This window comes from Nicotiana tabacum, chromosome 11 (genome assembly GCF_000715075.1).
Source record: "Nicotiana tabacum cultivar K326 chromosome 11, ASM71507v2, whole genome shotgun sequence".
NCBI lineage: Eukaryota > Viridiplantae > Streptophyta > Magnoliopsida > Solanales > Solanaceae > Nicotiana > Nicotiana tabacum.
In genome coordinates, this window is record NC_134090.1 from 88,686,934 (window position 1) to 88,699,260 (window position 12,327).

Below are 12,327 nucleotides of genomic sequence, written 5' to 3' on the forward strand. Positions count from 1 at the left end.
ACCAAAAACTTTAAAACTTTTTAACCGATGATTGAGCAATTTTATGAGTCAATTTATTTTATTAAGTTAATTATATAGGATTAACGTTCAATATTTTTAAAAACTTACACTTTTATTGTATAATTCAAACATAAATTTTAATATAATATTTAAGTAACTTTTTCTTTTAAAAAAACTCAATAAAACAGGCTACACGGGCAATGAGCATCCGCTAAGATTAGTACAGATGAAAAATCGAAGATATAAACTGTGCACGAGCATATTCTAGGATCTACCATATGAGAACAGCTCAATGTTTAAAAAATGCATAAGATGAATAGTCCACTCACTGAGGTGTTAGCTCGAGGGGATTTAAACCTTATGAGTTCACCCTTTAAAGTTTTCAACATCGAATTAATCGTACTTATTAAATTATAGATGCATATCTACTATTTATTGTAAATTTAAGTGAATTTTCACATAAATTTATGATATATGTTGAAAGTGCTGGATTCAAATAAACCAGATACTTTAATGCCTTGGGCGTTTACAGAATTAGGAGATTCTTAGATGGGTATAAAGATGAAATTGAGATTCATATATATATATATATATATATATATATATATATATATATATATATATATATATATATATATATATATATATATATATATATATATATATATATATAATCCTCACCATTAGGTCCTATATTTATTTCAGCGTCCTCGTTAAATGATTTCCCTCTTTGTTATCTTGACCTGTTCCAAAACTGTTATAATTCCATATGCTTTAAAGTTATTTTCCAAATTAATATTTACCTAAATCAAGCATGATCCTTCTTTCCCGGCTCCCATATTGTGGGCCATTTTGTTCCTCACCTTAATTATCAGGAAATTCATACTTAGAATACGACAAGACCTTATTGACGTCATAATACCTATATATATGACTCAACATAAGAAGAAAAAGTAGTTCAATATAGTCCTCCATAGAAAATGGAACCTCAAGTAAGCTCAAAAATGAAGAAGGTTCTTCTTGTCATCAACTGTATAATTCTAGCTGTGGGAACCTGTGGTACCCCTTTGCTCATGCGCCTTTATTTCATCAAAGGAGGCAATAGAATTTGGCTATCAACCTGGCTACAAACTGTTGCTTGGCCAATAAATTTCATCCCTTTGGCCATTTCCTACTTCTATCGTCGCAAAATTAATATAAATAATGACATCAACAACAATAATAATATGAAGGTCATTCTGATGACTCCCCGGATTTTCGTGGCCACTATAGGAATCGGAGTCCTACAAGGATTTGCGAACTATTTTTACGCTTATGGCACAGCTAAATTGCCTGTTTCGACTAGTGGACTTCTGTTTGCTACGCAACTTGCTTTCACCGCCGGCTTTGCTTTCCTTATAGTGAAGCTGAAGTTCACTTCTTACTCAGTCAACGCCGTCTTTTTGTTGACGGTTGGCGCAGTGCTTTTGGCGCTACACTCTGGAGGTGATCAACCAGAGGGAGAGCCAAAGAAAGAGTATATTTTAGGGTTTATCATGACCCTAGCAGCTGCTGCTTTGTCTGGGCTTATTTTTCCTTTGGTGGAGTTGATTTACAAAAAGGCACATCAAGCTATTACTTACACACTTGTGTTAGAGTTTCAGACAGTGTATTGCTTTGTTGCCACCATTGTTGCAACAATTGGGATGATCATTAACAAGGACTTTCAGGTCTCTCTCCCTTTCTCTTTCCTCAATTTGAATCCTGTCCATTTGCCTGTTGTCCATTTATTACTCCTCTGTTCACTCTTACTTGACACGTTTTGACTTCACGCCCCTTAAGAAATAATAAATAAAGTACATAATTTATCATGATACCCTTATTAATTGATGCATAATTTATTGGATTTGAGAAAATGAATTGAAATGAGTAATAAATATTATGGGTATAACAGGAAAAAAAATTTGTCTTCTCTTGATATGAAGTGACAAGTAAAAATAAAAATGTATTTTTAGTATACATGTCAAGTAAAAGTGAACGGATGGAGTAATTTTAGCTGTAAAGTTTTTTGTAATGAATTTGTGTGACTATAATTAGACTTTTGAAACTTGTGATTGTCACTATGTACTCCTAAGATTTTTGTGATTCGAAACTTATGTTGTTAAACATATCATAACAAGTTTATGACTAAAACTTATTTGTCATTATTAAGGATAAAATGAAAAGTTTAAGTGAATTTTTATTTCAAATATAAAACGCTGAAATTCTTTTATTGAACGGACGAAAAGGGAAATGCTGCCACGTAAATTGACGGAGGGAGTAATAAATGTCTTTGGCTTTAACGAAATTACTAATATGATTTAAGTTTTATACAATAATAAACCATATTAAGTATTTGATAATTTTAAGGTAATTACATGTAAACATCATTCTAAAGGTTTTCATTTATACCTATATGATAAGAATTTTATTGGTAATATGATAAAATAGTAACCATCATACTTAATATGTTAAACTACATTGACAGTGAAAAAAAAATTATATTGCCAATGTATATCACTTAAATTTGTTTATGATACACAACTCTTAACTTCTGTCCCTTGACAGTATAAAAGAATTCACCATAACGTCATGTTATTGATAACTATAGGTAATCACTCATAACTAATAAGTGGAATTAGTTACCTAGAAACTAAGGTTTGTTATCTACTAATTTTGTTACAAAATTAGTTGCATATTTGCAAGTTAAATCCGGTCCAAACAGACACAAGAAAAAGTAAAAATATTGATGGTACGGTTAAAAATATCTTTCAGGCAATTTCAACGGAGGCAAAAGCATTTGAACTTGGAGAAGGCAGATATTATAATTTGATAATATGGAGCGCAATAATTTTGCAATTCTACTTCTTAGGCACCATTGGCGTCATCTATTCGGCTTCTTCTTTAGTGTCGGGGATTTTGATTTCCGTTCTACTACCTATAACGGAAGTTTTAGCTGTTTTTATCTACGGTGAAAAGTTCAGTGCAGAAAAAGGAGTTTCACTTGCTCTCTCTCTATGGGGATTTCTTTCATACTTTTACGGTGATATTAAAGAAAGCAAGAAAAAAGAAGAACAATCTCCGGAAACAGAGATGATTGATAGTAAAGCTTGTACTCCGTGATTGAAAAGAATGGTTATTTCCATGAATAATACAAGCAGTTGTATAATATATTTGGATTTGTTCAAGTTAAGGAATTGTGATTGAATAGTTGAATTCATTATGAAATTTCAAAATTAAAGTAATAGCGTTGGAAAAAAAAAAAAAAGCATTATATTTAGAATTACTTTATGGAAGGTGGTAATTGATGAAAGAGTCAAAGTTTTGGTGGATCATAAATTGCAGGAATATAAATGGCTACTCGGAACTTAAAAAAGCACAAATATAGGAAATGCGATAAAGAAAAACTCTAAAATCTTGAAAAATGGGAAAGCTTGTAAATCAGAACAAAAGCGAATCGATATAAAATAATTGAATAATAATAAAAGAGTAATATAAAACTTATCAAAAAGTATAATAGTTCAACATGAATCCAGGACGCTAATTATATTTTCTGAGGTCCATGTGGTTAGTATCAAAGGCTGCTTTGTATATTACAGGAGAGAATGTTACTGGTAGATTATTTTTTTTGACTTATATATGATCATATATGGATAAAATTAATTTGATTTTTTTTTTTGTGATGTTAAAATCTTGTGCAAGAGAAATTAGAGACCAGGTGTATGATGAGAAGGCCAATACAATCACAATCACTGTGAAATGTCGTGATCCCGAGAAAATTCGTGACAATAGTAAAGAACTAGTAAACTTGTTCGCACTTCATTGTTAAAATTTCGTCTAACTATACTAAATATAAAAAATTAAAAATAACAAATATATAAGATAAGATATACATATGAGTTATTTATAAAACGAATATGCAAATACATATTAAAAATAAATTGAAATCGAATCATCCCATACTTTTTTTACTTCCATAGTGATATGTTCTCTCGTCTTCTTAATTGGAAAAGACAAATTGTAGTTTATAGTTTTTGGCTTTTTCTGAGACTATCTCAAGTCTACTATTTTCCCTTAAATCATGTTTTTAATATTTTTAGTTAAAATATCTATAAGGTTAGGCTATATTCATTGGCACGAAATAACAAAGAGAACGTTAAAAGCATTGAAAAATCGTCTATAACTCATCTTTGAAAACTCAGTTTCAACTTTAATTAATTAACAAAAGTGAAATATATTGCTTTCATTGAACTCAATGTGTGTGTGCATATATTATGGGAAATTTCTCAATCATTTCACCCAGCATTACCTGCATCATGGGTGTTCATAAAAATTCAAAAAATCAAACCAAATCGAAAATTAAAAATTGATTAAGTTTGGTTTGGTTTTGAATTTAATAAAAAAATAACCAAAAAAAACGAATCAAACCGACTATATAAGAAGCTACTTAAAATTTATTATTAAACCTATTTATATGTATGTTTTTATACAAAGTTTCTAAAATTTTATGGTACATGTTAATTATTTACACTTTTAATCTAATTCTCTGTTATTATAATAATCTAGTTTTTTGCCTTTACATTCTAGTTTGAATGGTAGTTTTTTTTTGAAGTACAAGAATCTATTTCATGTTAAATAATACATTTTTAATTAAGTCCTTAAATTATTCTTCACTATTTGATTCAATTATCATCAATAATTTGATTTGATAGTGTTACGTTGAAAATGTAGTCGATGGAATATGTGTTTGGTAGTGTATGTCTTATATTTAAGAAAAAACGATAAATAACCGGGGGAGGGGGGGAATCGAAAAACCGACAAAACCAAATCAGCAAAAAACCGATTTAATTGGTTTGGTTTGGTTCCAATATTTAAAAAATTAACTTACCTGATTTGGTTTCTTTTTAATTTACCTTTATTGCATCCCAACACCTCCAAAAGCTGGCTGGTTTTCCGGCAGCATCTTCTCGAAAACACACCCATGATGTCCCCATTAAGCTACTGTTTTATATTAAACTAAGTAATATATCCGCGCTTTGCACGGTAATAAATAATATCATTAAACTATGAATTATCCTTTTTTTTATATCCCCATTATTGAAAATAACGAAAAGGTAGGTTCTTGCAAAACCAAATATAATAAGAATATCTCAAGAGCCTCTACATTCTAATGAATAGCTGAAAAGGCCTTATCGATTTTGTCTTTTACATATTTCCCATCGTAACATTTATTTGTTGATGTAATTGCCTTCTCAATATCAATTGATCATTTCAAATAATTAATTGTCGTTTCTTCTTACTTTTGGGTACACAAAAAGCATAGCATTCAATTTCATGGTGTACGCTATAGTGCTTCTCAAACTGTCGAACATTTCATGATATGGATGTTTGTAAAATTCATCATTGAATAAGATTAATATTGAGTGTAAATAATCTAGATCCGTTAATAAACACCAACAAAAATCTTTACTAAAAATTAAATCAATGATAATCTGGATTCAGAATTGCTTGGGACATTTTTCTTTTGTTAATCATCACCCTTCAGGATTTCTTTCACACTTTAGGTCGACATTAGAATCATAACATTAGTTCTCTAGCTAGTGAAGAGCGCAAAAAAAAGAAAGAGAAGAGAATAGGAAAGGATGGAGCAAGTAGATGCGAAAGAATTAAAGTTGAGCGAATAGTTAGAATAGCATATATGAAAAGATCAACTAAGCCTCAAGATATTCTATGTCATTCTAAATACCAATGCAATTGGTGAAAGATAATACTTATAAACAGGATTATGTAAAACATACGTCGTTACTTATTGTTTTCTATCCAAGACTTCTGCCCTTCAAGGGATACCTTTTACAACCTATCAGACAGATTTAGAAAAATAGCAGATCTAAAGAATATTTATCAAGTACTTTTCCTAAATTGAAAAGGAAATCAATTCAAAATAACATAGAAATTAAAATTTAAAGTAAGTATTCAGAATCTAGACCTTTGATCAGTTGTTCCAAAGCAATTACATCACTTCCATTGCAAGGTTCCATTAGACCCTAACTCCAAAGACACATAGAGTACAAAAAAAAATGATGTCAATGGTTTCAACAGATGTTGTATTTTGAAACTTCTCCTTGAGACTCTTTTGTCGGTATTCGGCAATTACACCGATCCTTGTAGGCCTTGCAAATCACCACACAGGAAATACATGTACTGATGTAAGGAATAAACGTACAAAGTTTTCAAGGAGACCCACATGAATAATAAGGAAAAACAATGTGTACCAAGTGAAACACAAAATAACTGGTAACAAATTAAATAATATATTTGAACAATTATACTCTAACCATATATACAAAAAAGATCGTGAAAATAAAAAAAACGAATCTATTTTTAAAATCTCCACTTTCAAGCATCAGATGAAAACTCCAAAACTGAAGCAAAATAATTCACGTCCCTTGGCAACAAAGCTAGCAAATGAGGAAGACAAGGGTAGTCGCAACTCGAAAAGAGACTTCATCTCCGTGGTAAATAATCTTCCACAAAAATGATTGGTTCAAAGCTGTTAGAGGAAAGCGACGATCCATCCTCCAAATTTAGTAATGCAAGATTAATATACTAAGGATTGTATATTTGAGGCTAGAGAATTAAAATAGTGACGGTTACAAAAGATATTTAAGGTGTAGTTATTTAAAAATTAATAAGAAAACTGTTAAAAGTAAGGCAACGACTGAGTTTTTAACATATCACTGTGTTTCTCATTTTTCATTAATTGACATGAAGAGACGTGACTTTAAGGCTTGTTAAAACAAGGAAAATAAAGGAAAAAAATAGAAAAAAACCCCTAAAATCTAAAAATATAAATAAATGTGATTCTTGGCCTAAGAGAGGTACCAAGTCATCTCTTCCATTCCCTCCTTTATATATATAGAGAGATTTTCTGGTGGCTATAGAAAACGTCCAAGTGAATGCTTGGAAACTGAAAGGTTCGTAACTAAAGGAGGAAAGTAGTATTACAAATTAAAATATTCCATTTACTTAGCTTGGAATACAAAAGGCCAGAACTGCTAACAATGACAGCTGGACTTCTTACAAGAATAATGTAAATGTAGGGAAAAATGAGATAAAAATGCAAAAAAAAGAGATAAAAGAAAAATAAATTTGCTGGCTCTAGAGGCATGCCACATCATTTATGTTAATCCCTTCTTTATATTAATATATAATATATAGATGTGGAATAATCAAGAGCATTGAAATCAAAGAGCCTCAAAAGCCCAAAGCTCCTGAAAAGCCCAAGGAGCCTGTAAAACCCAAAGAACGGGAGAAATTCAAAAATAGTCATATTTATAAGTGGCCATCTAAAAATAGTCACAATTTCAAAAGTAATCAAAATTTAGCCACTTTTTATGTAAAGATAAATCTGAACGAAAATATTGTTCAAAATCCGGACAAATACTCCAGCATAATATACTGGAGTTTGGAGCACCCACTACAAAAAAACTGAAATTAGCTACGAACGTCGTCGCTAATCTGTCGCTAAAACGCTCGTAGCTAGCAGAATTTCTTGATAATTTGTTGCTAATCCGTCGCTAAATGAGATTAACGACGAATTTTTCTATTTAGCTACAGAATTTGTCTGTCGCTAAAACCTGATTTTTTTGTAGTGATCGCTGCTCCAGTCTCCAGTATATTATACTGGAGCCAGCAAAGTGTACAAGTCCAGCATAAATATGCTGGAAGTTCATACACAGGTGCACCAAACTCCAGTATATTATGCTGGACTGGTCTCTGTTGCAGCAAAATAGTGGCTATTTTTCAATGACTTGGCAAACTCTGGCTATTTTTGAATGACTAGTCCGAAAATTGGCTAGACCGTGCTATTTTTACCCAAAGAACCCGAGAAGCCCAAACAATCGGAGAAGCCTAAAGAGCCTGAAAAGCCTAAACAGCCTGAGAAGCCTACAATTGTCTTCATTGAAAAGCCCAAGAAGCCCGAAAAGCCCAAAGAACCAGAAAAGCTGAAAGTATCAGAAAAATCGAAAGAAGTTGAAAAGCCCAAGCCCAAAGAAGCTCATGAACCTAATCCAATGGCTCCACCATCACAACCACAACTACTAGCACCAGAGGCAATAATGGTAATGCCAATTTACAAATACCCTCCGCCACCACTAGGATATTGTTTTGGACAATGTTACGAGGTTCATATCGGGGGCCCATGCTATCAATGGTACGGAAAACCATTCCCTCCAGCCCAATGTTAAAATAACTATGGGTATAACTATGGGCCTTGGCCTAGGCCGTATATCTCTGGAAGGGGCTGTTACGTGAGCAGATGTGACTAATACTTTAGTGAAGAAAATGCCACAGGATGCTTAATTATGATTTAAAACTAAATTTCGTGTTTCAACGTCTTAAAAACCTCATTTTATTCCTTCACAATTTGCGTGCGCAGTCCGGAAAAGCTTATATGTTGGAAGTTGATAAAAATAAGAAATTTTGCTTAAAAACTTCATTTGAGTTGACTTCGGTTAACATTTCATGTTTTGACAGTCCCGACGGGTCCATACCAGAATATGGGACCTGCACATATGCCTGGAATCGGAGGTCCCTAGCCTGAGTTATGAATTTTTGTTGAAAATTGAAAGTCTGAAAAATTTATTTGTTTTTTAAGAAATTATTGATGTTTGATCTCGTTGATATCGGCTTTGTAGTTTGGTTTCGGAGACCGGTATAGGTCCAATATAATATTTTTGATTTATCTGTAAAATTTGATGAGAAACGAAGTTGGTTTGACGTGATTCGGACGTCCAGTAGTGAAAATAGGAATTTCAAAGTGCTCTTGAGAATTTCATTTGATTTGGTGCTAAATTTATGGTTTTAAGTGTTATTTTGGTGATTTAATCTCACGAGCAAGTTTGTATGATATTTTAAAACTTGTGTGCATGTTTGGTTTGGAGTCCCGAGGGGCTTGAGTGTATTTTTTGATCTTTGGTTGAGAGACTAGTAAAGTTAAGAAATTTGGGAGTTTGGTCATGGTCAATATTGGATTAAGACGACCTATTTTCAGTATTTTGAGTGCGCGAGCAAGTCCGTAGCATGTTTTATGATTAAAATTCATATATGATTTGTGTCCGGAGGTTCCAGATGAGTTTTGGGGTGGTTTTGGATCATTTCAGAGAAGTTTGGGTTTTGCTGGTTTCTGGTACGACACTGTTCATTCGTAATTGCGAACCTTTTATGATAATTGCGAAAACACTGTTCATTCGCAATTTCTAACCATTTATGGCAATTGCGAAAACACTGTTCATTCGCTAATGCGAAGTTTTGTTCGCAAATGTGATACCTGCAGCTGAACAAAAGGTGACTTAGACATGATTTTTGATTCATTTCCCAAACTTTTAAAACCTAAACCACAAGAAGTGGTTTTCCAAAGAACTTTTCTTCCCTAAATTATTGATAAGTGATCTTAAACTAATTTCTTTCAATCTGTCACTACTTTTTCATAAGATTCAACCAAAAATCTAAGGTTTTCATGGTGAAATTGAGAGTTTTGGGTAGGAACTAGGGATTTCGAAATTTCGAGATTTAGACCTCAAATTGAGGTCGGATTCCAAAATCAATTATATATCCGGGCTCGGGGGTGAATGGGTAATCGGGGTTTGGTTCAAATTTCGGGTTTGGATCAAAGCGGGCCCGAGTGTTGACTTTTATTGACTTTTTCAAAAATGGCCTAAATTGAATTTTTTGCAATCATGGGTAGATCCTAAGGCTTTATTTGAATCGTTTGGTTGGTAAACTGCTAGATTCTATTGGTTCGAAGGCTTGTGAAGGGAAAAGCTGTGATTGAGCTTTGAGTTTGACCATTGGAGCGAGGTAAGTACCGTGGTTAACCTTGGCTTGAGGGATTAGGTATTATTTGCCTATTTTCTACGTGTTTGGGTGTTGAGTACAACGTATAGGTGAGGTTACAAGCACCTATACGTTGTTATCGAGTCATAGCATGTGAGTGAGTCTTATTCTTGTAACTATTGTATTCTTTGATCATATTGTTCATGTTTAGGCTAGCTATTCATTATGTTGAGCAACTCTTATCATGTTTTTATGGAATTTGGTATTGATTGTGTATTGACTCAGAGTTGAGGTTGGTATTGTGGAACTAAATGTTGAAGTAAGGTTGGTTCTTGATATTTTTATCTCCCTATTGTTATTGTTCATTGTTTTCGTGAGGGAGAGTGTTAAAGCATGAAGGGTGATGCCGTGCAATTTTTTGTGAGTGAGTGATAATGCACGAAGGGTGATGTTGTGCCATGTTCTGTGAGTGATAATGCACGAAGGGTGATGCCGTGCCATGTTATGAGAGAGTTATGCACGAAGGGTGATACTATATTGTTTCTATTATTTCTTGTGGTAAGGTTGAGAGTAAAAGCACGAAGGGTGATACCGTGCACTTTACTTTATTGTGTTTAGTTGTTTCTAGCTGTTAAAGATATATCGATTGAGCATGTTCTCATTTCCATTGTGATTTCTTGTCTTGTAATCCCCTCAGCATGTCCTCTTCCCAATATTTCTCACCATGTTCCTTTAGTTGTTGTTTATGGTGTATATATTGATATACTGCACAAGTTTATTTGTAGGTGTATTGTCCCAGCGTCGTTACTACTTCGCCGAGGTCAGACTCCACACTTACCAGTACATAGGGTCGGTTGTACTGATACTGCACTCTGCACTTTATGTGTAGATTTTGGTACCAGACCGAGTTGACCCCTGAGTCTAGCTACTGGCTTGATCTGTTTGGAGACCCAAGGTAGTCATGTCGGCATCCGCAGGCCCTGGCGTCCCTTTCTATGCATTTCCTTTACTGTTTCATTTGTATCGAAAACAGTTGTATTTCCTTCAGACACCTTATTTATAGCTAAATCTTAGTAGTTCGTGGATTGTGACACCAGATTTTGGGTTGTGTATAAGTATTAAAGTTGTTATGGATTTCCGCGCTTTTCTTTTTACCTTGTTATTGCTTATCTGATGTTTATCACTAAAAAACTTAAGTATTTGGCTTAATGATCTCTATTGTTGGTTTAATTAGCAAGTGAAATGTTAGGCTCCATCACTGTCCCGACGGTGAAAATTCCGAATCGTGACAATAGTATGGAAAACCGGTCCCTCCGGCCCCAGGTTACGATAACTATGGGTATAACTATGGCCTTGGCCTGGGCCGTATGTCTCTGGAAGGGCTGTTACGTGAGCAGATATGACCAATACTTTAGTGAAGAAAATGCAACAGGATGCTCAATTATGGAGTCCGGAACCAAAATGTGGTTTTTTTGACTCAAACTACACAAATAGGTGGTAAAGAAAATGACCTTTTTATATATAGCACCATAATACCTGGCGCTATATACTAACAGTAACAGAACCGTTAAGGTATATCGTCAGGTATTGTAGCGCTATATTGTAAAAGCTGACATGGCCAGGTATAGCGCCACAATACCTGGAGCTATATATACAACATTAATGTATAGTGCCAGGTATAGTGGCGCTATACATAGATTTCCTGGCCCCACCAATAATTCGTGACTTCAATAATTTAAAAGCGTATAGTGCCAACCTTTTGGGCGCTATACCTATATAAAAAAAAATCCCGGCTAGCCACTTACAATAGAGTATGATAAATTGATATCGTTGTTATGCAAAAAACTGAGTGTGAGGAAACGTTCAGTGATACTTAAAGTAACCGGAAGATATCCGTATTCCGTCACTCCACAAGGGGTTGCTTTTTACTCGGAGTTTAACATCGACGATGATGAAACTTTGAGTGATTGTCTGAGGACTCCGGACGAATGCCGGGAATTTCTTGTAATCACAATGTTGGAGATGTACGTGAAGGTCGAAGACGTTCCAAAAAACGAGGTTGTGCGTAGCAGAGATAACCCCCAGTCATTGGGTGGTTATTATGGAGCAGTTTTTGCCGGACAGGTTTCAGATGAAAGAGTTTTCCTTGATTTAAACTTATCACCGCCGGTGAATGAGCAGCGAGAAAATAATTTATACCCTGCTTTCCATAATTCACAAGACGAGTGGTAAACTTTAATTTTCATTTGTGTTAATTATGTATATTTTTGGCGTATTGAATTTGTATTAACGCTCATATATTTAATAGGGGGTACCGGCCGGATATGAATTTTACAAGTAGCCCATCCGGTAGTCATCACTTAATTGAAAACGCCCATCATGAAATTTCATCACATTACGACTTGTAAGTGAAGTGATATAGCCATATGGAAATCATTTATAATTCAGTAGCTTATATTTTTGTTGGTTGTG

General features: G+C 33.7%; 1 protein-coding gene and 1 pseudogene across 1 annotated transcript; both read left to right on the forward strand.

Annotated features, from left to right (window-relative positions):
* The first annotated feature begins 966 nt into the window (after positions 1 to 966).
* On the forward strand, positions 967 to 3,189 carry LOC107777932 (purine permease 3-like). Its single transcript, XM_016598103.2, has 2 exons — positions 967 to 1,709; positions 2,794 to 3,189. The coding sequence occupies exons 1-2, from the start codon at positions 981 to 983 to the stop codon at positions 3,139 to 3,141; spliced, it is 1,077 nt and encodes a 358-aa protein (XP_016453589.2). The 5' UTR covers positions 967 to 980; the 3' UTR covers positions 3,142 to 3,189.
* Positions 3,190 to 7,079: 3,890 nt separating this feature from the next.
* Positions 7,080 to 8,393, forward strand: LOC107777933 (uncharacterized; annotated as a pseudogene).
* The last annotated feature ends 3,934 nt before the right edge of the window (positions 8,394 to 12,327 follow it).

What these genes read in the sequence shown, in the direction of transcription:
- LOC107777932 (XM_016598103.2), top strand. Translation starts at nt 981, where the DNA reads ATGGAACCTCAAGTAAGCTCAAAAATGAAGAAGGTTCTTCTTGTCATC. An exon ending in TCATTAACAAGGACTTTCAG is followed by an intron (nt 1,710 to 2,793) that starts GTCTCTCTCCCT and finishes AATATCTTTCAG; the next exon opens with GCAATTTCAACGGAGGCAAA.